Here is a 27,707-nt window from a genome sequence, read left to right as displayed (position 1 = left end):
CTAGGGGAATAGCCCGCCTCTCAGCCCCGCCCCTCCCTCCCTGCGCATGAGCGGATGATGGGAGGTGCTTTAGCTCTGGATTGGTTAAGAGAAGCCGAACGAGGGCGGAGCTGTAGTGGCTATTGGGCGACGGGGGTTCGGTAGGCGTGTCGATAGGGTAGCTGGGCAGTTCTCTACTGTGGGACGGGACACGGTGGCTAAGGTTGGAAAACTGTCCGCTGGGGCAGCTCTGGGCCGGACGGAGGAGCCATGTCCTCCTCGTCTGTGGCGACCGCTGGCGGGGCGGCCCTGCGCCGCGATGGCAAAAAACTAGTACGCTCGCCCAGCGGGCTGCGCATGGTCCCCGAGCACCGGGCCTTCGGCAGCCCCTTTGGCCTCGACGAACCGCAGTGGGTCCCGGACAAGGAGGTAATGGGGCGGAGGGATTTGATGTTCCCTCGTCCCCTTCCGCCAGCCCCTCCCCTCCCCCACTCTTTCCCTCGCTCCTCTTGATTCCCCCTTTCCCCCGGTCTCCTACTCCTCACTCGCCAGCATCTTCTCCTGGACTCTCTAGGTGTCTCACAACCTTTTCTTCCATGCTCTGGGCTCCACTCCTCCTGTCACGTCCCTTCCACTTCCATGGAATGGAGACTCCCAGAATCCCGGGACTTTCTAAGGACAGTTTAAGCCAGAATTTCCTCCATTAGGCTTGGTAGTGGTGCTCCTCCAGACTGTGTGTGGACACTTCTGGTTCTGGGGAATTCTCTACCTCTTCTGACAGACACTCCTTTTGGAGCAGCTGTGATTGTTATATTTAGGAGATCTTCCTCCCTTTGCACTTTGTTCTGTTCTTTGGCTAACTTCTGTTCAGTTTGATTCCTCTTCCAGTGTTTGAGGGGGGTGCGGGGTGCATTCGGGAAAGACCGATATTAAGTTTCCCTGTTTTGTTTTCACCAGAATAATTATTTTCATTCAGGCCCAGAGTAACATAATCTTACTTTCCTGGTCACGAGTTCCTCTGGATATTCCCTCCAGCTAGCCAGAATGCCCATCTTAAAATATGCTCCCAAAACCGAAGACTGTATTCTAGAGATTTGACCAGGCCAAAGTAGAACGGAAATGATTATTTCCTTTGTTTCTGGACCCTGAGCTTCTTGAAATGCAGCTGAAGATTGACTTAGTTTTTTTGGCTGCCACGTCAGAAGAGTTTCTACTCCCATTTCCCCCATCTTGTACTTGGATAAACTGTAGAATCTCATTTTTCTCTTCAGTTGCATCTCATTAGATTTGTCCTACCTTAGACTCAAGATCTATTTGAATCCTGCATCCATTAGATTAACTTTCCAGCTTTGCATCATCTACAGTAATAATTCTGTGCCTTCCTTCCATTTAGTTCATATGGGCAAACTTTTATTAAATGCCAAGTATGTTCAAAGCATTATGGATAAAAAAGACAAAAATGAGGAAGGGGGGAAGGGATTGCCACCACCCTCACGGAGTTTACATTCAACCTCTGGGTACAAAGGTCATTAAATATATACGAGGAAGAACTGCAACCACAACTTGGGGAACTAAGAGGATCTTCCCTTAGGAGGCACTTGAACTGAGTCTTTTTTTTTTTTTTTAATAATAGCTTTTTATTTTCAAAATATATGCAAAGATAGTTTTCAACATTCACTTTTGCAAAACCTTGTGTTCCAAATTTTTCTCCTTCCCTTCCTCTCACCCCCTCCCCTAAGTTAGGGCAAATAATCAGATATATATTAAACATGTGCATTTCTTCTATATGTATTTCCACATTGCACAAGAAAAATTAGATCAAAAAGGGGAAAAAATAAGAAAGAAAACAAGAAGCAAGCAAATAAGAAAGGTGAAAATGCTATGCTGAGATCACATTTGTTCTCCCAGTCCTCTTTCTGGATGCAGATGGCTCTCTCATCACAAGTCTATTGGAATTGGCTTGAATCAAAGTATGTACAGTTTCATAGCCCTTAGGGCATAGTGCCAGATTGCTCTCCAGAATAGTTGGATCTGTTCATAACTCCACATATATGTGTCCCAGTTTTTCTACATCCCCTCCAACATTTATCGTTATCTTTAAAGTTTTTTCATATGCCTAGAAATGGTTTTAATTTCTTCATCTGAAAATTGACTGTTCATATCCTTTGACCAATTATCAATAAGAATATAAATTCCTATAAATTTGAGTCAATTCTCTATTTATTTTAGAAATGAGACCTTTATCAGAACGCTTGGATGTAAAAATTGTCTGACCTGAGTCTTGAACGAAATTAAAGATTCTGCTAACATTTGCAGGAAATAAAAGGGCACATTTGGAGTAAAGTGATCAGCCTTTACCAAGGCACCAAAACAGAAGGAATGCATAGTTCAGATATATAGAAAATAAGTTAGTTTGGCTGGAATAAGTTTATGAAGGATAATAAAATGAAGTAAGTTTGGAAAGGTAGGCAGGAGCCAGATTATAAAAGGCTTTAAATGCCTAGCCAATTATGTATTTGATCCTAGAGGTTATAGGGAGCTCCTGAAATTTAAAGAATAGGAGAGTGACTTGGTTAGACCTGGGCTTTATTTAAAATTACTTCAGCAGCTATGTGGAGAATAGATTGGAGAGAGGAGAAATTTGAGGCAAGGAGACCTGTTAGGGAGCTTTGCAATAGTCCAGGTAAGAGGTAATAAAAACTTAAAGTAGGATATGAGTCCAAGGAAGGAGACAGGTACCAGAGATGTTGTGATGAATCACAAGTCTTAGTAACAGATTGTATATGGAAAATGAGGGGAAAGAAAATAAATAATGATTTGAAGGCAAAGGCAAAGGATGTACAATCAAGAGATGACTTCTGTTTTAGATACATTGTGTCTATAGGATAGCTGGATGGGAGTAGGGAGAGGGAACAGTTATTAAGAGCCTACTATGTACCAGGCACTGTGCTAAATGCTTAACAAATTTTTGTCTTATTTGGAGATACCTAGCAGGCAGTTGGATTTGTGGGAATGGCGCTCAGGATAGATAGAGGTTATGATTGGATCTGAAAGTTGGCTGCATAAAAATGCCTTATGGTGCCTGATGCAATCACTAGAAGATACTGTAGAAAAGGGATTCATAATGCCTTTTGTGTCATGGACCTCTTTGGCAGTCTGATAAAACCTGTGGACCCCTTCTCAGAATAGTGTTTTTAAATGTATAAAAGAAAAGACATAGAATTGTAAGAAATCAATTATAAGTAATCAGTTGTTGTTGTGTTTTTTTTTTTTTTTTTTTTATGTTCACAAAGCTCAGATTAAGAGTTACTACTGTAGCAAGAAAAGAGCAAAGTACCAGGAGAGCAGACAGGATATTCACAGTTAGTGAGTAAGTAGAGGATGATCCAATCGTGGAGACTTAAGAATGAGTAAAAAGAAACAGGAGGAAGGAAAATCAGAAATTTTCCTCTTACAGGAGAAGGAAGACATTCAAAGCTGCAGGAAAGTTCAGGGAGGGTGAGTACTGAGAAAAAGCCAGAAGAACTAACAGAAAAATCTTTGGTAACCATGGAGGGAGCAATTTAAGCCAAATCATTTTTTTTTTTTTTTTTTTAAAGCAACCATACAGATCCCTGGGAACTTCCACTAGAGATCTTAGTTGACATGTAACAAAGACTGCTTTTTTTTATCCATTCATTCAGTCATTTCTAAATCTAACTCCACTCTTGTCTGGCTACATATTTTTCCTCTTGTTCACAAAGACAACTTGATAAAGTTTAGATAAACTATCTCTACAGGACTTTGTTGACCTACTAATTTGATAACATTGTTTAAAAAAAGGAAATGAGGTTCATTCATCTGGACTGGTAAATTGATAATACTGGCTCTTTATAATATCTGCTTTCCTTTCTAAATTTTCACAAAACAACTTTATTGCCAAGAATTTAAGTGGGACAATCTGATCTCTTTTGTAGATGGTTCCCTCTTCTCTCTCTTTTTCTCTAAACACTAGGATAACTTTCATTTCTCCAGTTCTATGGCATTCTCCATGATTTTTCATAGATTACAAATACTGACTTAGCACTCACACATTAAATTCTTTTGATAATGGTGACTTGAACTTATCAAATATAAAAGAGCACTAAGTGCCCTTTTACTTTTTTCTACCTTGGGTTTCAAATCCGTTTTAGCTGGTTTTAGTCTGTCAAGTCAGCAAGTATTAATTAAGAACCCACTATATACCAACCACTGTGCCAAACCTTAGGGAGAGAAAGTGGGGGGAAAAATCCCAACAGCCCACTAATAACAGTCCTTGCTCTGGTCAGACCTATAAGAAAATTTATTGTGAAAGTATTCTGATAGAATTATTGGTTTGAGAAAAGAATTGAGAGTCTATATTAATTTGGTAACAGTGAAATAGGAAAAAATTCATAGGATAAATGTAGAGATAGAATTGACAGGATTTCATTGACTAGTTATTAGAGATGTGGGAGAGAAGAGAGATCAAGATATTCTTAAAATTTTGATAATGGGAGACTATGTGAATGATAGTACTATTAGATTAGCCCATGGAAGTTTTCCCCCAGTAAAAGCAAAATCGTATTTTTGTAGAATACCTTGGCATGTATCTGAATAGTGACAGTAGTAAAACCTTTTGTGCATTCAAAGCTACAGAAGTTTTGTTTGTTTTTTTTCCCAATGAAATAACATCAAATATCTTATCTCAACAACTTTTGAGTTCAACGATTGTCTCTTTTTCATTTAGTGTGAGTTTTTGATGTGATCCCTAAATTTGTTGCTACCTTGGTGCTGATATTAATGTGATAGGTTTTACCTTTCTTATCCAGATTTTTCAATCTGGCATTCAAGGTATTCCCACAATGAGACTCCCCACCTACTTTTCCAGTTTTATATCCCAATTCATTTCACATTTCCTAGACCTATATTTACCTTCCTTAAATGTACCCTAAATCTTCCTATTGCTGAATTTTTTAATTTTTAAAACTTTTTCCCCATAGGAAAGCAGCTTTTATTCTTTCTAACTCATCAAAATCCCCATCATTCAGGACCTTCAGATATTATTTCTCCAGTAAACCTTGTATTTTTTTCTCTCATAGGGAAATTTTTCCTCTTGCTTCCATAGTATTTTTTTTTAATATCTCCTTGACAAAATTTATCTTACAGTTATTTTATATGTATTATGTCATTAGGTTCCTTGAGTTCCCAAACATTTCAGGACATTTTCTTCTTAATAAATAACTTACATTGATATTACACATAACTTCCTCACTCCTAGTCATTCCTGTATAGATTTTTTCTACTTCCTTATGCATCTAATCCTTGGTTACCCTCCTTACAACCTTCAGTTTTTTAAACCCCATTTTTAAAAACAATTCTTTTTCATTTTATGACAATTTATATATTTCAAGGCTCAGCTCACTTTATTTTGTATATATTGTATCTTTATTTATTTGTGAACATATTGTATTCCTCAGTTAAGTGTAAGTTTCTTGAGAACAGGGAGGACTCATTTTAGTATTTGTAAACAGCCCCTCTCCTCTCTCTTCCCCTCTTAGTTCAGTGCCTAGAACTTTGTAGGTGCTTAATAAAATGCTTATTGATTAGAGAGTCATGGTAATTACAGCACATTGCTATATTTCTAGCAGAGACATACACTTATTGTGACAATAGAACAATGTACATGATATATAAGAAATGATCATTTTATTCAAAATTTTCTAGCTTCCTTGGCTTTTTGAGGTCCTGTAAATTACTTGGGGATATTGTTTGCTTTTATTTGTATCTTGTCAACATTAATGAAATTTGTTCAAATTATAATATTACAATTTAAGTTATAGTTATTTGTATATATGTCTTACCTCCCTGAGGACAGGAATTGTGGCTTGATTTTTTTTTTCAATAGGCACAGTAAAAAAAGAAATCATTATGTCAAGACATCTTTCATCCAGCCTAGTATTTTAAATGGTGCTAAAGTAAGTTTTATGGGAATTCTGTAGTTATCCTTCCTGTTCTCTCCCTATTAGGGCATTAACATACTAGAATTTAAATTCTTATCCTTATTATATATACATACACACACACACACACACACACACACACACACACACACACACACACACACACAAAATTGTCAGTCTATTCCACTCTTTGCCATGCAGAAGTGCATATGTTAAAAAAAAAAAAAAAAAAGAAGTGCATATGTTTACTCCCTGCTAGATAAAGTATCTGCAACCTTTGCAGATCATAGCACATTAGGGGGCATTCTCTCATCCACTGTAATCCTTGTTCTTATCTAATTAGAGATCCTCTCCAGAAAGAAGCTTTCATTTGAGTCTTTCCAAATAGCAGTAAAAGCTATTGTACTTCAATACTGTAACAAAGCACTGTATTTCAGATAAGCTGCAATTTCTTGGCTGTGTATACCCAGGTTACAGTCTATCTATAAAAGATAGTTCTGGCTAGAAGATTCATCACCCTAGTGCTCTTGGTTGGCAGCAGATCCTAAAACATCTGACTAACTTAGAAACTAAATTTATGATTTGTAATCAGACCAATAATCTAACCCTTTCCAAGTTAGACCAGCCAGAATTTGAGCTTCCAGTACAGCTGTTAGAACACAGGGTCTACCCTAATGAGCAATAAAGGAATAATGTAATGCTTTGTTTTACATGTCTTAAATTTCCTCTTAAAAACTTGGGAAATTTTGGTTTTTCAAGCATGTAGTAAACAAATTCTTGTTAGTCTTCATGACATTTTAGATTGTGTCTCCTTTATGTTTCAAGACATTGTCTTTAAAACAAACAATTTTTCTAGCTTTCTGTACTCATGCTTTTCTGAAATACTTAACTCTTGTTCCATTTGAGACTTAAGTCTGCCAGAATACAGGGTGTGGTACAATCCAAGTTTTTCATAAGTGTTTTTCCCTTAGCCATATTATTAAATAGCGTTTGTTGTTTATAAGGATATCTCAAAGAACAAAACAAGTCTAATATGGGATTCCTAAATAATTAATATTGACTACCACACTCAAGTTTATCCTCCCATGTGAACTGCTACCTACTCTGATTAAAAGAATATTGGGTATTCTTAAGCTGTGAAACATACTTCTCTTTTCTTTCTTCCCCCCCCCCCCCCCCCCTCTGTTCTGCCATAACTACTGCTAGGAATTTCAAGAGGTGATCCTGGGGAGAAAAGTCATATTGAAATCATTTTGTATACCTCAGAAATGAATAGTGTTGATTTTTTCCCCTTAAGAATCTTTTAAAGAGAAAGTGAAACATGAACATGACCAACTTAGAAAATTGAAGCAGAGGTTGAAAGCTTAAAATCTACTGAAGATATATCTTTTGCTACATCTGTTGATCAATGATTTATTAATTTCCCACTATTCCAGACATTGTTGGAGATACAGCCACAAAAGTGAGACAGTATTGCTATCAAGAAGCTTGTATTCTACTGGGAGTATACAGCATTTTTACAGGACATGGACAAATTGACTTTTCTAGATACATAACATTAATAGCTAAAGGTGCCAGGAACAGCCTTTTATAGGAAGTAACACTTAGTCTTCAGGGGAGCAAAGTCTTCAACAAGTAAGGTGAGGTGGAAGTATAGGCGTGAAGTATAGACTAAAAAGGAATGTTGCATATAGGGCAGTAAGTTGATCCATTTGACCGGTGGTTAGAGTAGAGAGCAGAACAGCGTAGAGTCCAGGAGAGAGATAAGGGCTGATTTTTTAGATTTAAGAGCTCTTTGCCATAGAGGTGATGGAACTGATTCTTTTCTGTTTTGTTTATTTATGTCTGTTTTATTTGTCTATTAAACAGTAGGAAGGAAAGTTTGCCTCTGATCATACATAGCACATATGAGTGTGCATTTCATAGCAAATATATTTCATTAGTGCTGTTGGTTGAATTGACTTGTTTCCTTTTGCTTTAATTCTTGTCATACTTTGTACTTCTTTGCCCACATGACTTCACTTAACTTCCTTCATACTTGCTTCTATTAATCAGACCTTGTGGGCCCAGTTCCAGAGACTTTGGCCGCTTGTGTAAGTAGCTCCCTGTATTTAAGCTGTTGCCTTTTTAAAATACTCTCTTAAGAGGTAAAATATGCTTAAGGTTGGGACTTTGATTTATTTGGATGTTATTTCAAAATACTCTGATATGAACTCAAGGCTTTGTTTGTTTAAAATAGTGTTAAAGTTAATTCCTATGCTCTGAGAGTTTTCTGATTTTCATTTCCATCTTCTAAAATAGCTCTTTTACTATACAGAAAAATGAGAGATAAAAGCCTGAAGTAGACTAGTCCCTTTGCTGCTGATTTGGTCATTTTTGTGATTTTTTTAAAAATTAATTTTTATTTATGTTAAACTCATTTATTATTTTTTCTTCTTATTTCACCTATATTTTCACCTATATATCCTTCCCTCTTTCTCTACCTAGTTATCAAAAAGGTTGTTTTTTAAAGTCTTATTTGTCTCCTTAACTCATGTGCCTCCTGTTGTTTCTCAGTTTCTTTATCCTTTTAATGAACTGCTTTAATTGCTAACTAGGTCCTCTTTAATGTGGATGAATTCAGGAAATAAAAGTTACAGGTTTCTACATCAAAGGCTAAAAGAAAGCTCAGAGGTTTCTAGGCCAACCTCCTTACTTTATAGGTGAGGAAAGTGGGATCAAGAGAGGAGAAGTGATTCATCGAGTTACATGAGTAGTAAGTGGTAAATCGAACATTGGAGCTTATGTAAAGAGTCTTAAGATATAAGAATTGGAAGAGACTCCAGCAGCCATCAGGTACTACCTATGTACAAAAAGAGCATCCACTAACAACCCAAAAAGGGATGTGCCGCCTCTTTTTGAAGATTGCCAAAGAGAGGAAACCCAGGTCAGCCCTTTCTACTTTTGGACGGCTGGAATTGATGGAACTTCCTAAAAGTATGCCTAATTGGCTTCTTTGGGATTTATGTCCATTGCTGTTGAGTCTGCCTGCTGGAACCAAACATAACAAATTAATATCTCCTCCATATGCTAGCCTTTCATAATGACATGAATTCAAAAACGTTAATCATTCTGCTTGCTTTATTTTGAGATTCTATTTATCCAGTGACCTTCTTAAACTATGGTAGACAGAACTGGACATAGTACTCCAAAGGTGACCTGATAAGGGCAGCCCAAGATTAGTTTTTTGGCTTCCACATCACACTGGAAGCTTGAATTCCACCAAAACCCCTGGATCTTTCTCAAAATCATTGTTGTCTAACCATGCTTCCCCAATTTAATACTTGTAAAATTATTTTTATACTCAAATACAAAACTATTTTTATTCCTACAGAATTTTACATTTTCAGTGCTCTAGACTGTCAATATCCTTTGGATCCTGATGGTCTACCTTTATTTTAAGTTTTCCCTCCCAGTTTTGTATCATATGCAGATTTCATGAGCCTTCATTTATACTTTTATCCAAGTCATTGATAAAAAAAAAGAAAAGTTAAGTTTTTCACTTTTTAATTTAAAGCTTAAATAGAAAAAATTTAAAAAAAAACAGAAAAAGGAAAAAAAATTGTCATGTGCACAGCAGAACATATGAGAAGATTCAAAATATGTAATAATAAATTTCTATTTCTTCTTCTTTTTTTTTTTATTCATTTTTCCAAATTATCCACTCCCTCCCCCCGATGACAGGTAATCCCATACATTTTACATGTGTTACAATATAACCTAGATACAATATGTGTGTGTAAATACCATTTTCTTGTTGCACATTAAGTATTAGCTTCCGAAGGTATAAGTAACCTGGGTAGATAGACAGTAGTGCTAACAATTTACATTCACTTCCCAGTGTTCCTTCTCTGGGTGTAGTTATTTCTGTCCATCATTGATCAACTGGAAGTGAGTTGGATCTTCTTTATGTTGAAGATATCCACTTCCATCAGAATACCTCTTCATACAGCAATAAATTTCCATTTCTAGAAAGCATATTGTATTCAGAACTGACCTTTCCTTCCTTACAGGTTTTCTTTTGTTCTGTCTACTTTTTAGTTTATTCTTTTTTTCTCCTTTTTTCTCCCCATCTCTCGCATGCAGGGTACAGTTAAGCACAAATATATTTATGTTTGGGAATGAGAAATACATACACACACATGCATTTACTTACTTACATATATATGCATTATCTCTTGTTTCCTAGCCCTGTTAATTCTTTTACTTTATTTCTACATGCTAACCTTCCTTGCTATTTCTTAACCTTCCCCCCACACCCTAATAATCCTTCCCATATCCTTTACTATCCCCATTACTTCCTTCCCCTTTTATCCCTTTCCCATTAATATACACACTTTATCTCATACCTGTAAATCTGCATATCCTTCTATAACTCACCTTATCCTATTCCCTCACCTTATTTCTTTATAGATTTCTGGAGGGTGTTATAACCTTCTTGGGGGTGTGTGTGTGTGTGTGTGTGTGTGTGTGTGTGTGTGTGTGTGTGTGTGTGTGTGTGTTTTGTTTCCTCTTTTTTTCCCATTCCCAAAGTGAGTAAGATTTCAGAAATACCAGCCCTCCTCTTTTATCTAATTCCTCTGCAATGGTTCTTGTATTCATACCTCATTTGTATAGCATAGTTAATGTTTTTATTTTTTCCTATATCATGTTGCTTTTCATAATCACATACTTAATCTCTACTCCATTCTTTCTTTTGGACAACTAATACATTTTGATCTATGTTCAGTCTCCATAATTCTCTCTCTGTTTGTGGATGGCACTTTCCATCATAAGTTTATTGAAATTGCCTTGGATTACCTCCTTGTCTGATAGAAGAACAGCCAGCTCTTGCTTAATATTCTTTCATACTCCCTAATATTTATCTTAAAAAAAAAAAAAAAGGAATAAACAAAAACTTAGACAAAACTATCAAATAGTTTATTCGAGTTAACTATTCTGTAGCTATTTGCAACCTACAAATTTTGGGACTAATTTCGACTTTAAAATCAGATAAAACTCATTAATAATCAGAGCTATTTAAAAGTATATTGTATATTGGATAATCTTGGAAGTTATGGCTTCCCCTCCATTGGAGATCAAGGAAGAATGGCATAGTAGAAATACATTGTTGGTGGAATTGTGAAGGAATTCAACCATTCTGGAGAGCAATTTGGAATTATGCTCAGAAAGTTATCAAACTATGCATACCCTTTGATCCAGCAGTGTTACTACTGGGCTTATATTCCAAGAGATCTTAAAAGAAGGAAAGGGACCCACACGTGCAAAAATATTTGTGGCAGCCTTTTTCGTACTGGCTAGAAACTGAAAACTGAATGGATGCCCATCAATTGGAAAATAGTTGAATATATTATAATATATGAATGTTATGGAATATTATTGTTCTGTAAGAAATGACCAACAGGATGGTTTCAGAGAGGCCTGGAGAGACTTACATGAATTGATGCTAAGTGAAATGAGCAGAACCAGGAGATCAGATGCTCAATTCTGATGGATGTGGTTCTCTTCAACAGTGAATTGATTCAGACCAGTTTCAATTGTTCAGTAATGAAGAGAGCCATCAACACCCAGGGAGAGGATTGTGGGAACTGAGTGTAGACCACAACATAGCATTTTCATTCTTTCTGATGTTATTTGCTTGCATTTTTATTTTTCTTCTCAGGGTTTTTTTTTTTTTTCCTTTTTAGATCTGATTTTTCTTGTGCAGCAAGATAAGTGTGTATATATATATATATATATATATATATATATATATATATACATATGTATATATATATGTATGTGTATATATATATATATATATATATATATATATATATATATATATATATATATATATATATACATATATATTGGATTTAACATATATTTTTAGCATGTATTAGAATACCTGTCATCTAGGGGAGGGGAAGGAGGGGAAAATTTGGAAGGTTGGAAGGCAAGGGTCAGTGTTGAAAAATTATCCATGTATATGTTTTGTAAATAAAAAGGTGTAATTAAAAAAATTGTTTTAAAAAATGGCCTAATGGAAACAGAACTGGATTTAGAGTTAAAGGACTTGGATTCAAATCTGGCCTCTATTCCTTATATTACCTCTTTGAACTTTAGCACGTGTTAACTTCTCTGGACCTTAATTTTCTCATCTGTAAAATTGGATTAGGTGACCTTTGAAGACCTTTATGATTCTAAATCTACAATCTTCAAATAAAGGATAGCTGTCCATTTGTTGAATGTATATAGTAGGGATTCTTTTGGAAGTATGAGTTAGACTATCATTAGATAGTCTAGATGGCTGTTGAGATCTCTTTTAATTCTAAAATTCTACAATTCATTGTTCTAATCCTTTTTATATGTGGATAAAACGCAGAATTTATTTTAAAGTTCTTCTGTCCATAACGAGTCACTAGTGTAAGCTACTGGTAATGTTTTTTTGACTTACAGGTTTAAGACTTGCTAATATAGAAAGTTTTGTTTAGAACAATGGTCCTGAATTTTGTGGCCCATTGTTATATAATATACCATAGAAGCATAATCTACTAATCTTTCCTACTGTAGCCTAAACAGCTTTAAATAGCAGGGATTATCACTGTTTCTCAAAGGAGGAAACCCTTTTGCCACTTATTTAGCTCGGAGTCAAAAGCTCAGGGGAGAAGCTTGTCTTCCTGAACTAGTTTTCCTGATTTTTAGCCTCACACTATGAGTAAAACATCCTGACATCAGTCCTGCACAGTTTTACATATTCTTCTTTTCTTTTAGTGTCCAAGATGTATGCAGTGTGATATCAAGTTTGACTTCATAACCAGAAAGGTAAGATAATGTTAGGAAACTGTGACATCAAGGAGAGGGAATTGAGCGAGTGATATATTTATGTTTTTTGGTGGAGGATTATTGCTCTGTGCAAATACTGGTATTGTTTGACTTGCCTTTACAATTCTTTAGTAAAGCCCCAAATAATGTAGTAAATAAAGAATACACAGATATATATGAATATATGTGTGTATGTAAGTGAATAGTATAGGGGGGAGATAGCTAGATGGCTCAGTAGATAGACTTGAATTCAAATTTGGCTTCGGATAGCTTCCTAGCTGTGCCCCTTAATCTCTATTTGCCTTACTCCACTGGAGGAGGAAATGGCAGACCATTCCAGTGTCAAGAAAACCCTACATGTTACTGGTATGTATTTGCTCAGTGGGATCATGAAGAGTCAGACATAGTTGAACAACATATGTCTTGGTTTAGAGTTACTAACAGTACTGATTCAGAACTTGCAAATGAAAAAACTATTCAGGTAGCCATTTCTGAACCCTTAGCATTAAAAACAATTATTGCAAAATTACCCAGTGTTGTCCTTCTCTATATGTGAGAGATACTGTATTTGTCAAGCAGTCATTAAGCATTTTTAAGATGCCTATTCTGTGCCAGGCACTGACTGCTGAGTGTTGGGAATACAAAGAAAGGCAAACAAGGGGCTCCTAGGCTTAATAATTTTAATTAAATTTTTAATCCATATATCTGGGAGTAAAAATGAAACACTTCCATTTTAAACAATGTTATCAATTATTTCTTCTTCACTTGAGTTCTCTGCATTCTATCTAAATCTGAACATCAAGGTTTGTAAACAAGAACATAATATAGTGCCAAGGACTTTATGTTTGGAGGCAGAGTACATGGGTTTGAATATAGACTTTGCTCCTTGCTTAAGGACTTTAAGGGTCATAAATCATTTCCTGCATTGATTTTCAGTTTTGTCATTTATAAAATGATAGGACTTGAAATTTTGTTATATTTTAAGTGGTAATAAAAGGTTTTCATTCATCTGGGTCATATCTGTATGGAGGCAGACTAGGAGGCAGAGGTTAGAATTTGGACCAGTGAATGAGAATTATAGGGAGAAAGATGTTGACTCAATATAAGGAAGAATAATTAGAAGTGTTCAGATGTTAGAAAAAGTCTGGTTCATGAAATATTAAGTTCCCTATCACTAGATGTCTTTTGAACAGAGCTAGATAGAACCATCATTTGTCAGGGTTGCTATAAAGGTTTTCCTACATGAGACAGAAGATTGGACTCAATGACTTTTAAGACTCTTTACAAATATAAAATTTTGTGATTCAAATTGGAGAGTGCGATGTATTCTGGACATTGGAGGAGAAAGAATTACTTTTGTAGGCATTTTCATGCAACTTGGAGCACAAAGACAAATGAATGATCACATAAATAGCCCGTTCATTTTATAGCTGAGAAAACGAAAAGCCCAAAGAGGGAAAGTCATAATGTTGGTGAGCAGCAAAAATGGGATAAAACATATACTTAGAATGTCTTGTGTAAGCATAATGGGTTTGAGGCCTTCATTAATTTTCATTTTCATGACTAACTGACCTTGACCATAAGTGCGATTTTTTTTTTTTTTAAGAAGTGGTTTCTCTTTTTATGCAATCATTTTTAGATGGTTGCTAAATCAAGCACTGATGATGGCATTTTCAACATTTGGTCTTGAATAACTTGACTTTGTCATCTGTTCATTTTATGTCTCCACTTCCCCATATTTATTTCCATGCTTTTACCTAATTGCAAATTTACCCCCTGCTAACTAATGACCTCTTGGTTCTTTGCCCAGCATCACTGTCGCCGTTGTGGGAAGTGTTTCTGTGATAAATGCTGCAGCAAGAAAGTACCTTTGCCTCGGATGTGCTTTGTGGACCCTGTACGACAGTGTGCAGAATGTGTGCTTGTGTCTCAGAAAGAAATGGAGTTTTATGACAAGCAGCTCAAAGTGCTCATGAATGGTAAGTCTTATTTGGGTCCTGGGTCTGAATGGCTTACATCTTCAGTCTTATTAAGACAAGAAGATTAATATCTATGTTTTGTGTGCCTCCCTTTCTTATACTTTCTTCCCTCACATTTTTTCCCCATGTTTTGCTTTGTTCAAAAGCTGTTTGTTACTCAGTTCCCTCTTCAAAAAGACATGTATTTAAAAATTGTTTTGTTTTATAGCTTTTGCATGTGGAAGGGATTATAATGTGACCCCATCATGATGTTGCCTGCTCCAGTTCTTTTCCTGGATATGTAAAAGATTCTTTTTTCCATAGATCACTTTCTGCCCCTTAATGTGGGCTTTCACAGAATAAGCAGTTTTCAGTGACTTATTATCTGCATTGTTGATTCCACCATTATATTAATTTTTCTCCTAAACTTGCTTTTCTTTCAAACTTTCCTATTTCTATTGAGCGTATCACTGTCCTTCATTGCCAGGTTCATTCACATCCATGTCACATACTCTTCATTCTTCCACTTCCCACAAATAGTCAGATGGTAAATTAAGGTGATTTCTCCAGAATATCTTTCATATTTATGTTCTTCCTCTACTTCAGACCCATATCATATCGGGTATTGAAATAATTGCCTCCTAGTTGACTTCCTTGCTTTATACTATTCTCCAGTTTGCCCAAAGAGATTTCTTAAAACCGTAGTCTGATTATGTTATCGTTCCCCTTTTCAGCAAACTCAAGTAGATCCTATTGGTGCTAAGATTAAATATGTTTCACTGTCTCATCCTTTAAAAATGTCTCAATTGTATAATTAATATCTATTTTTAGTAGAGTAATATATGTGTATAATATATGAGTATATGCAGGGAGAGGTTTGTGCAATAATTTTTGCATGATCAAAAAAATTTGGAGACCATTGTTCTAAGTCAGAAGTTTCAAATAGGCATACACAGTGTGGCCTGAAACAGATTAAAATTTGATGGAAAATATTTAATGAAATAAAAATATAATAAGACATAGTGCCAATAAGTAGCTTTTTAAATCAATATGAAACCAAAGGGATCATGGAACACCAGGTGACTGCTGAGATGCAGGCTATGTGCTCAAGTATACACAAATACACACAAACAGAATTGAAGTGGTATAGAACTAACTGTGCATTCCTTCAAGCCATCTTGGATGGTCATTTCTGGCTCCCTTTGACTCTTACTGATCTAGTAATTGGCTTTTTCCTCTGATCTAAATCTGTAGTTTAGGCTTCTGATCTCTATTCTTTTGGCCATTCTCTTGCTAGACAGGGCCTCAGAAGCTACCTAGTCCAACCCCCTCATTTTACATATGAGGAAAAGGCCAAAGAGGTGTCATTTCTTACCAAGGTTACACAAGTAGTGTCAGAGATGGGATTTTAAAGCCAGTTCTTTTGACTCCAGAGACAGTATTCTTTCCATGCATCCCTGGGACTATTCTTATATCTTCTTCTTGAGTCTTCTCTCTGCTTTTATTTTTTATTTGTCTTTTCTATCCCATGATTTGTTTGCTTTTCCTGCTTTCCTTTTTTTTCTTTTCTTTAATACTTACCCCCCCCCAGTTATATGTTAAAACAATTTTTACCATTCGTATTTTAAAATTTTTAGGTTCCAGCACTTCTCTGCTTTTTGTTTGAAAGGCCTCAGCCTTCCAGAGGCAGTGGTCAGATCAGTAGAGCACTCCTTTCTTCATAGGCCAACTGTATGTTCTTCCAGTTCTGTTAACCTTGCTTTGCATAATTGTATATTGCCTTTTATTTCTTATATTTTAAATATCACTTTTATGACATCATGTTCCATGACAGTGGCTTACCACAATCTATTTAGCCATTTGGTAGGGACTGGGACATGTGCTTTGTTTTTCCACCCTAAAGCATCTATGAATGTAGATCATAGAGAGTGTCAATAAAAGGAATGTAGGTCATAGAGAATGTCAATAAAAGGAATTCATTATTGAGTTCTAAGCAGTGGGACCATTACGTAAAAAGATGTGTATTTTATTGTTCTTATTCTTTATTGCTATAGACAAGCATGGCATAGCAGGTAAAATTCTAGGGTGAGGAAGATCTGGGTTCAAATTTGGCCTCTTGTTATTAGCTTTGTGATTCTGTTTCTATGCCACAATCAGTTTCCTAAAACTTATTTACTATAGTCACTAGTAGATTTTAGTCCAGTGAAAGGAGTTTGCTGGACTCTTAGAATATTTTGTCTTGCCAGAGTAACTTATAGAAAACTTGAGTGAATCTACACTTTCCCAGACTTGCATAAAGAAACAGATCTTTGTCAGATAGGGACAGCTAACACTGAAAGACAAAATGAGGCTTCAAAAACATTTTGACAGGCTAGATGGATGAGCCATATCTAACAAGATGAAATTTAGTAGGACTAAAATATAATTCTCCCTTCAGTCACTTTGTTTTGATCCACGTACAACATAGAGTGGGCATAGCTAAATAGCATTTCTTGTGAAAAAGATCTGGGGGTTTTAAGGATTGCACATTTATTAGGAGTTAATAGACAGGACAGAATACAATGCCCAGAAAAAGGGAAATCTTCCTCAGTATTCTATGTCCTGTGCACAGGAATATTATTGGAATCTGGAATATTATTTTTGGTTTGGAACACATTTTAGGAAGGACATTATTAACAAGCTAGAGCAAGACTGAATTAGGGCAGGGAAGTGAAAAACACACCACAGATGATTTGGTTGAATGTCCTACAGTTGTTTAATCTGGAGTTCTCTTTTGAGTGGAAGGAAGTAGTCCTAAATATTGGGAAAAGATAATTTTTACTCAGAAACTCACTTTTTCAAAGCTCTCCCCAAACTGTTATTAGAAGTCTATGTCAGCCTTTATGATCTGGGTATCTTCATTAGAATGCAACAAGTCCACCCCAGAAAATGTTTTGGGAACTTTTTTTTTTTTTTTACTTCCAGTGAACCAAAAAGTTGTCCTCAACAAGGAAATGATGAATTCTAACAAACTGATAATAGTGAGAAGCAGAATTGCTCCAGAATTACCGGACATTCTGATAAGTGGAGATCAAGAAGAACAATGACAGAATGGGGGGAGGCACCAGACATTCTGATAAGTAGGGAAGATGTAGGGTCTTGATGTCTAAGATAGAAGATCTTTCTCCTTATCTGGATCATCATGATTAAGAGGGAGGTGTGGTGTTTCAGGATTGAGCAGAACAATTAGGAACTGAGACAGAACAATTCAGAGAAACCAAGGCAAGACAATTTAGGGAAACTGAGGCAGAACAGTAAATGGGAACTGTGGCACACTATCATTGCCCAAGATAAACTGAATTTAAACTTTTGGAACTCTGTGTATGTGTATGTATCTATGAATGTATGATTTGAATATTGGTTATTCTCCTTTCATTTGAATTTATGAATCTCTCTGAAATTCACACATGTAGCCACTTTGGGGATATGAATTATAAAAAGCATATCATTAGCAAACTTTACCACAGCTTCTATAATATTATGAAAGTGGGAACCATAGGGGAGAAAGTGCTTCAAAATCATTAATAGTAAGAGAATGTAAATAAAGACAACTCTAAAGTTTCACTTCACACTCTGGACATTAGCAAAGATGATAGGCAACTAGAATAGTTAATGTTGCAACAGTTGGGAAAAGTTAGCAACACTAACTGATGTCTAGCAGAATTGAGTTAGCCTAGTCATTCTGAAAAACAACAAAGAAGTCTCGCTGTTAAACATTTATCTTAAGGAGGCCAGTGATAAAAAGATCACACAAACACCAAAATATTTTTTATTTTGATAGTATTTTATTTTTCCAAGTACATGCAAAGGTAGTTTTCAACATTCACCTTTGCAAAACCTTGTGTTTTAAATTCTTCTCCCTCATCTTCCTCCTATTCCCTCCCCAAGAGAGCAGGTAATCCAATATAGTACACCAAAAATATTTTTAATAACACTTTTTATTGTAGCAAATGTTTCAAGATAAAATTTCTATTGATAAATAGTGGCTAAATAGTGATACATATAGTATTTCAGTACTGTAAAAATGATAAATGCAAAGAAGCATGGGAAGACTTATGAACTGATATATAGGGAAGTAAGCAGAAACAGGAAGAAAATATACACAATGACTAAAATACTGTAACTGGAAAGAATAACAAAAAAATTAGAACTGGATGCTGTGAAATTATAATAACCAAGAGGTATGAGAAGATAGCTCCCTACCATCTTTGCAGAAGTGGAGGACTAGCAGTGGAATAGGACACATTAGAGAAGACTTGGTTGACAGGATTATTTTTGCTGAACTGTTTTTTTCCTCTTTATGATTCTTTGTTATAAAGATTATTAGAACAGAAGTCTTTTTCTTTGTATCTTTACCTTCTGACACATAGTGCATGGCATATAAGAGCTGCTTAATGAATGTACCTACCAATACATTCCTCTGATTTATAAAGGATAGCTCTCTGTGGGAGGGAAGAAATATTTTGGAAAATACAGATAATGTAAAAATAAAAGAAATAAAACCGATTTTTAACATTTGTCAAATATTAACCTTTAATTTTATTTTGTTGCTTTATCAGACAGCTTATAAAATAAAAGAACTTTTAAAATGAAAACTTAATGGGATATCTATCTATACAAAAGTAACTGGGGATATAGAATTTTTTTCCTTTTGCCTGACAAAAAAAGGGAAAGCTAATAAGCTTATAAGTATTTTCTCTTAAATTTCTTTCTGTTTCAAGGAGCTACTTTCTGCGTAACACTAGGAACATCAGAAGAATCTGAATTAATGGTGTGTCGTCTTTCTAATAATCAGAGGTAAGAAACATTGCTGTCTTTAGAGCTTATGACATGTTCTGTATCCTCTTGTCCAATCCATTCCGTTCTAATTAGATGAGAATATTATGGCTCTGGCATAAAGAGATTCAAGTTCTAGTTATGATATTTGTTACCAGCTCTGTGACCTTGGGGTCATTTCTCTGAATCTCAGCTTCTTTTAAAATGGTTAGAATACTTCTTGTGCTTCTATCTTTAATAAAGTGATTGTGAAGAAATTATTGGGCAATAATATTCACTTTATACAAAGTTTCAAGTTTGCAACAATCCTATTAGATAGGTAATACTAGTAGTATTATCTCATTTTACTTTAGAAAACCAAAGCTGAGGTGACATACTTTGTTCTCAGTGGAAGTTTTTGACTCCCAATGCTTTCTCCCCACTACACCATACTGTCTCTTCTGCAAATTCTAGAAATTACTTTAACTTGCTTCTCCTGCTCTAAGAACATGTAACATTTAGGCAACATATTCATCAAATGGTGAGTTTAGTTCTGGTCTAAGGATGTCACTGGCTGTATGCTAAAATACCAGATGTTTCTGAGTTGCTGTATGGAATTAAGTCTCCTGATCTTGCCTACACACACGTTTTCATTGTTTTCCAGCCTCCTCTATCTTCATTTATTTTGTCTTGACCCAACAAAGAATAGGAAAATTGAAAATTGGGGTTTGAGGATATTATTGAGAGGGAAATTTTTTAAAGATATTGTGAGGATAGTGAGGATAGTGATTGGCAAAAGAACTGACAATGATTTTCTGAGCCTCAGTTTGTTGGAGTTTTTTTTTTTTTCATAAACCATAGGGAAGATAACACTTAAGACTGTCTCCGAAAACAGCAATGAGGAAAATGTGTTTTGTTCTGAAACACATTGTAGAAATGCAAGTCATCATCATAGTAGTGAGTGAGGCAAGTTAGAAAGAGCAAATTTGGAAGGCAATAGTGAGTGATATTTATTAGTATTTTTAACATTTCCGTTAACCAGCTGTGTTGTGTTAAAGCCTCTTGCAATGAGAACATGGCCTACAAAGCTCTTCGTCATAGCTAATTTGGCTCCTTCAGACATAACAGTTCTTTGCTGTAAAGAAATTTATTTCATTCAAAACTAAATATTACTCCAAGGAGCCCAACACTCACCATTTTACTAAAATCACATCATTAAATGATCATACAGAAAGGTCATTCAAACCATAAGTTTCTTATCCCTAACCCTAAAGGGATCCTTCTGAATTTAGAAGATGTAGATTGCAAAGTTAAAGATGGGAATGCTCTATCAGTATAGAGGACTATATCGTTATAATTGGAAAGAATTCAAAGATCCGGCTTCACTTGACTCAGATTGGGAAAAGAAAAGTCAAATCACTCTCCCAAGATTGCCCAGGTATCAGCAGCTGAAATCTGAATCTAGAGTCTTCTGACCTTCAAGCCCACTGTTCTTTTCACCTGCCCCATCATTTACTTTTGCAGTATATGTAACCAGGGAAGGGAAAGAATTCTGTTATCTTATGTACTAAGTTAAGGTATTGGGCTGCATTCTACTTAAAGTAGAATCTTGTTACTTAGAAGCACTGCTAAAAACATGTAACTTTCACGTCTATATCTACTACATGAATGTAAAGAAAATTCGCTTGATTTGGAAAACTTTGTATTTTATTTTCTGCAGATACCTATTTCTGGATGGAGATAGCCATTATGAAATTGAAATTGCTCAAATTTCAACTGTTCAGATACTTACCGAGGGCTTTACTCCTGGAGGTAAATGTTAATTTCAAACTGCTAATGAACAGGATTTGTTAATGTTTATAGAATTCACATCTTTGAATAAAAATTGGTCTCTTTATTCATGCCCTTTAAAAGGCAATAGAGTATAGGCATTTATCTTTTTAAATAACAAATTAAAACATGAATAGGTGTTAAACTCATTACAGTTTTAAGGAAGAAAAAATACAGGCTTCCATGGATTCTATTGATCTGTTTAGTTTGCAAACATAAAGTACTTCTATATTGATTTTTCCTTTGATGTTCCATTTCATTTTTTATTCAATTAAAATTGAGACTGGAGCTCTAAGAGCATCAGGCCCTCATTCCTCAAGAAGGCGGCTTTGACTTATGATGGGATTTCTGAATTGAGGCCTAAAATTGTAGCATTCCTTTTGTCTATTTTCCTCGGATATTTGGATATTTGATTAAATATTAATTTTTTCCCATTTGTATTTTATTCCTAATTTTATGCCCCTTTTTACTTGAAAATTGTCAGCATTTGGGACTTGTGAAATGGGTAGGTCAACAAATTCATGTAACTTAACCAACCTTGCTTTCTGTTTTCTGATGGGTCTCTTGATTGCTCTTTCTTCTTCACTGCCTGCCTATCTTCTTGATGTAGAAAAAGATATTCACACTTATACCAGCCTCCTGGAGAGTCAACACATTACTGAAGGTCAGCACTGTTAATGTGAGCCTCCATCCCCACAGCATGCTTTTGTGACCTCCTTCCCTCTTCCCCAACCCTACTTCCTTCTGTTCACTATGAATGATTCCTATAAAAGTTCTATGTGCAATTACACTTTAATTCCCCTTTGAATATTTGAATAGGTTGTATCTATATTATTTAGAAAGAATGGAACTTAAAACATTTGATTCACTTATTTTTCCAAAAATGCTTGTTGAATATTTACTCTTTGCAAGGTCCTGTTTTAGGCTATATTGTGCTGAACAGTTCCATGGCTGCCTCATTCATTTCACCCTGTGGTGTTCTCTGCTGCCCAGAGTACCTCATCATGGATCCCCATTCCTTTCCCCCCCACTGTTCATCAAGATTTTTCCTCCCATCACAACTTTCTTGTGTCCCTCTGTCTTTCAAGGCCCTGCTCTACAAATTAAGATCCCAGCTGTTGAACCCAAAAGAGAAACATTAGTGGTTTGGACAGAAAGACATTTTAGAGATCATCTTATCCCAAAACTTTCACACATCAGGAAAGAAAAGTCTAAAACAGAGCTCTGTGATTTTTTTCAAAGTGTCCTCTAATTTAAGTAGGAAGCTTCTGTCTATACTAATATCGTCTGGGTGAACTCTAGGAAAAAATGGAGAGGATATGTATGCTTAAGGATCCAAGATTTGTCGTTCCCCTTCTCCCCCTTTTTTCCTTTTTATCAAATTAGGAAATAGAACTAGAGACAGGAAGGTGGACAAGAAGGCTTGGCTCAGGGCCTGGGCCAAATAAATGTAAGATCCAGAATTCATACCTTCATTTTGCAGAGAAGGAAAACAAGAGTCAGCAGTATGTGGGAAATTTGCCAATTGTAGTAAGTTCTGTACAAGACAGACTGGGACATACAGCTGGAATCCATATTTTAGAAGTAGGTCCTAGCACCATCTGGTGGCTATTTTAATTTCTATGTTTATATGCACCTTGTTCCAAACAAACCCAATGTAAAAAATTCACATTGATAGATACACTAGGGATTTTTTTTTTCTCTTAAAAAGGGCACTTTGGAATTCCTGTTATGTGTCCTAATTAGAAATATGTAAACATTTTTCTTTATACAACTTTTCAAGAACACATGTAAAAAAGCAAGGACTTCTGGTCTAAATGCATTTATCTACTAGCAGGTTGTTTTATTTTCTTTCAGAAGAAAAAAAGAATCCAGAAGCAGTTGCCTTGATTTCTGACTCTTTAAAACCAGTTTTTGAGGGCAACTAAAATCCAAATGGCCAGAAAAAAAGTTCCTAAGAGAGCTTTTCCCAGAGAAGTAAGAATTTTTAAAAATAAAATAAAAAGATACACAGGATACAAAGGGCATTCTCCTGACTCAAGACAAGTTTCTTTCTTTTTCTTATCTTTGCCCTCTGTCTCAGGTTTCTAATAATACTATAATTTTGTTAATGGAACTAACATTTCAATCTAATTCTGGAGAGTTTATTGCACGCACCAAAAATATTATTATTATTCCAGCAACTTTGCAGCCATCTGTGCTGTTGTAGTTTTTTTTTTTTTTTTTTTTTTTTTTTGTATGCTGAAGCTTAGGGAATTGGCCAGTGGGAGAGCCAGGTTCTGTCACAAAAAGTGAAACAAGATAGGGGGATGGGGGTTATACAACCTCTGAAAGCAACCCATTCCATTTTTTGGATATTCCTTTCTACTCTCCACCATCTTGGCTCTGCCCCCTGGATATTCCTATGTCTTTTTTTTTTTTTCTTTGTATCAAGCTTTATTTGCTTATGCAGTTTCCATCCATAGCCCCTGGCTCTGCCTGACTGAATGAAATAAAAATAATACTTACATAATTTTACATGATAGTACTTTATAGACTTAAAAATAGTGGTCCTGTTTCTTGTCTTTTTTTCAGACTTTGAACTGATCCTTATATGATATACACTCACTGTCCTTCAGCATCATGCTCACCCCTCTTCATATTCTTCAGCTTATAAAGTGTGGCACCGAAAATTAGCACAGCATGCCATAGGAGGCCTGCCTAGGACTTTCCTTATTCCTGGAATGTGGCCTAAAATGTTAGCTTTTTAAACTACCACAGAATACCTTCTTTTCTAGTGACATTTGGCTCCACAGCTCTGCATTTTGGATCACTTCCCAATATCCAAGCCATGGAAAAAGATTACATATGGTCCAATTCCTTTAACCCTAAAACTGCATTTGTCAGGAAGTTGGACCTGTTTCATCTTGTGGGTTTTAAAGTGTCTTTACTTCAGAGGCTTCATCTATTTAAGTAACTTTTGTGTCCTACTCACCCTAAAATTACTAATTGCTAAAAAGCAGGGAAGAATAGAATTCAGCCTGCTTTAAAACTGTCCCAAATCCAGAAACAATTGTACAAAAAACAAGAATGCTAACATTAGTCCATGTCAAAGGGAACGGCTCACCAGATTAGATAAGCTTAGGTAGTTGAGGGCTTCCAGTGAAGTAAAATAGAACTTCATTTGTGTGTTAGCAAAGAGTTTCATATCCATTATCAGATTGTTTTTACTACTTAAGAAATGTCATGGGATGGTAAAGATACTTTTTTAGAAGAGCAAAACATGTTTTAAAAGTAGCACGAAATAAGGCCTTGGTGTTCTATAGAAGGAGCAAATTCAGCATTTGAGTAAATACCTTGAACAGGTAAGAGGATAAGCATACTGATATATTACCTTGAGTTAAGTATTTGCTCCTCAGAAAAAGGGGCTCCACACTTAACTGGTGTCAATTAAGGGAAGGCCTTTTATTTTCTTTTTCAGGAGGCAATACTCGAGCTACTGGTATGCTTCTTCAATACAAGGAACCAGGGGCTCAGGATGTAACACAGATGAAGTTCACTGCCAGTGAAGACTCAAACTCTAACAAAAAGCAGTCAGCCACCTGGTTAGCAGCCATGCATAAGGTACTTTGTAAAGCATTCACTTTCCTATCAGCTGGCTAGGTGGTCCCCAACAGGTTTAAGAGGGTTATACAAAGCCTGTTGGGAAAAGTTATGTTACAATAATAATAGTAATAATAATACTAAAGCACTTCCCCCCCCCAGTTTGTTGTGTTTTTTTTTTTTGGGGGGGGGGGCTAAAATTACGCTTTTCTAGTTTAATATTTAATATAATTTCTGCTTACTATAAAGGGGATTTTCCAAAGCAAAGATAGTTGTCACCTACTCATTGCTGTTTAATTAGGAGATAATGATTAAGAAGTTTTCCACCTGGTAAGAGCTTAAGTCATTTGGGTGTCAGAGGAAAGTGGCACATATTGGAGTAAATCAGAAACAACAGCTGAAAAGCTGGAAGATGGGCAGAGTAAACAGTCCTTCCATTCTGTATCAAGTCACAGGTGAAACAAGACAGTTGCCCACCCTAATTGAGTTCCTTGCTTACAAAGAAATAGGCTAGTTGAAAATTCATTGAATCAGGACAATCCAGACTTTAAATGATAAGAGCAAGGTCCCAGGTCTCCATTGGTATTAAAAAAATGCAAAGTGGATCCAGTTGATCCAGTAAAAACAAGCATTTCTATATTCATTTCAAAAGAAAGTAGAATGGGGACAGCCATCTAGTGCAGTGGATAGAGCATTGGCCTTGAAGTCAAATGAGTTCAAATTCAGCTTCAGACACTTAACACTTCGTAGTGTGACTGGGCAAATAAATCACTTAACCCCAATTGCCTCACACACCCAAGAGAGAAGAAATGGAGCTTAATAAAATGTTTTCAGAAAACCACAAGTAGCAATTATTGTTGTACTTTTATTTTTGTCAGTTAAGTTGTTCTAAAGATAGCTGAATCACTAGTCCCAAACTTACAAGGACTTGTAAAAGATAGATCACATGTTCATAAGCACTTTTCCTTCACTGATAGCATGTCAGTGTTTTATCCCCATTTTTACTGAAGAAATTATATTTGTGTGTAGGTAAAAAAGTAAAATATTGCCTAAGTCAGTTCAGTTATATATGAATAGGCTGAGTTTCTAACATGTGACCCAGATTGGTTAAGACAGCTAATAATTTTCTACTTTATATTAAATAGATCTTTGGTTTGGTTGCTGTACACCAGAGTATGAAAAGAAATATATTTACAAACATTTAGTTTTGCCTTTCTTGCTTCTGGTGCTCCTGACCTAGGACTTAGCTGTTAAACACAGTCTTTACTCTTCTTTCATTGCAATATAGGCAGCCAAACTCCTATATGAATCCCGGGACCAATGATCATGGAAGTATTTGAGAAGCTCTATGAAACTCCCTGTATGTTCACAGCTGATTAATTCTGTAAGTGGTGGGAAATGCAATCAAAAAGTGTTTGGAAAAACCTAAGTGTTCGTTGATCTAGTGCAATATGTATACAGTTTATTAATGCTTTAAATATAGCTTCACATCTGACTTTGTATACTTTATTTCATTGGTACTTATTATGGGCTGGAAAAGAATCTGACCCCATACTACTGTTTAAACTAAACTATCAGGTATTTTTAGTATAATGTATACCATGTTTATATAATATATACTGGATTTACTTATAGAATACTTACTAGTAGGTCATTTCAATGTACTTTTTTGCATTGTAATGGGGTAAATCACTCAGGATTTTTGCTTTGTATTTGGAGGTGAAATGTCCTGATGTTGAGCTATTCATTGCCAATAGAACCTGCCTTAGATTGTTTTATATAATGATGTTCTTTTATGATGTCACTAATTGGACCCAAACAAACTTTTGATACGTCTTACTGAAAGTTTGTAGCTTTTATGGTCCAGGTTTTGTACTTTTCACCTGATTAAAATGATTGTACAGCAATTTGTGCATAAAACATGATTAAAAACTATTTTGAAAAATTAATAATGATGCTCCACTTTTGTCTTGTAACTAACTATTACTTACAGATTTCAGTACAACCTTAATTTACCAATGAGAAAGCGAAAGTCCAGAAATGGGAGATGATTCAATGACAAAAATATAGGTAGTTAATAGTACAACTGGGATTACACCCCAGATCTTAAATTTAAGTCTAAACTTTGTAATGGAAATAAGTTTATCTGTTTATCATTAATATTTCGGAGACTGTGTCTGAAGTAATAACCAAAAATCAGCTCTAGGAGAAAAAACTGCCCCATTTGTCAGAAAATAGTGTAGAAGAAATTCCTGACTCAAAGAATTAGAACAGACTTCAGAGATACTTTTTCCATTTCAAGAGAACGGATATATAGACACATTTAGACCCAGAGCAGGGATAACCATAGTTTATTTGTGCACATTTACATCAGAATTAGCATTAATTATCAAGGCTCTTAGAAATAGTGATTCTGTCACATTCATACAGCAAGTTTTTTTGAACAACATCCTTTTACTTTCCATCACCACAATATATATATATATATATATGTGTGTGTGTATATATATATATATACAAGCAATCTAAAATGTACTCAGTTACAGCACTGCATTGACTTTTTATATAGAGATATATATAGAGAGAGATATACATATATAAATTATACATAAGACTTATACATGGAAAAAAATCCTACACTTTAATGAGAAACATTTTTAACATGGCTACAACTCAAAGATAAAATAAAAAAAATACTTTTGGTATATAAAAGCATATACATTATAATTCAAATTCCAGTGAAGTGCTTTAGTTTCCT

General features: G+C 35.4%; 2 protein-coding genes across 4 annotated transcripts in view; one reads left to right on the top strand and one right to left on the bottom strand.

The window, feature by feature from the left end:
• Positions 1-156: 156 nt before the first annotated feature.
• Positions 157-26,894, top strand: LOC141556659 (zinc finger FYVE domain-containing protein 21-like). Of its 3 annotated transcripts, XM_074291135.1 has the most exons (8): positions 157-408; positions 12,735-12,785; positions 14,596-14,764; positions 19,504-19,579; positions 21,258-21,349; positions 21,978-22,031; positions 24,828-24,970; positions 26,238-26,894. In XM_074291135.1, the coding sequence occupies exons 1-8, from the start codon at positions 250-252 to the stop codon at positions 26,271-26,273; spliced, it is 780 nt and encodes a 259-aa protein (XP_074147236.1). In that variant the 5' UTR covers positions 157-249; the 3' UTR covers positions 26,274-26,894. The 3 variants fall into 3 exon arrangements, with proteins under 3 accessions (XP_074147236.1, XP_074147237.1, XP_074147238.1); XM_074291136.1 differs by lacking the exon at positions 12,735-12,785; XM_074291137.1 differs by lacking the exon at positions 21,978-22,031.
• LOC141556657 (apoptosis-stimulating of p53 protein 1-like) overlaps positions 20,526-27,707 on the bottom strand; it is a 131,278-nt gene continuing 124,096 nt past the window's right edge. Inside the window, exons 15-16 of the transcript XR_012486588.1 lie at positions 21,905-22,006; positions 20,526-20,672 (exon numbers count right to left, since the gene is read on the bottom strand). The gene's annotated coding sequence lies outside the window, so the exon portion shown is untranslated. The remainder of the gene's footprint in view (positions 20,673-21,904; positions 22,007-27,707) is intronic.

This window comes from Sminthopsis crassicaudata, chromosome 2 (genome assembly GCF_048593235.1).
Source record: "Sminthopsis crassicaudata isolate SCR6 chromosome 2, ASM4859323v1, whole genome shotgun sequence".
Classification (NCBI taxonomy): Eukaryota; Metazoa; Chordata; class Mammalia; order Dasyuromorphia; family Dasyuridae; genus Sminthopsis; species Sminthopsis crassicaudata.
Note: the sequence above shows the minus strand (reverse complement) of the source record. Positions and strands in the feature narration are given on the sequence as shown.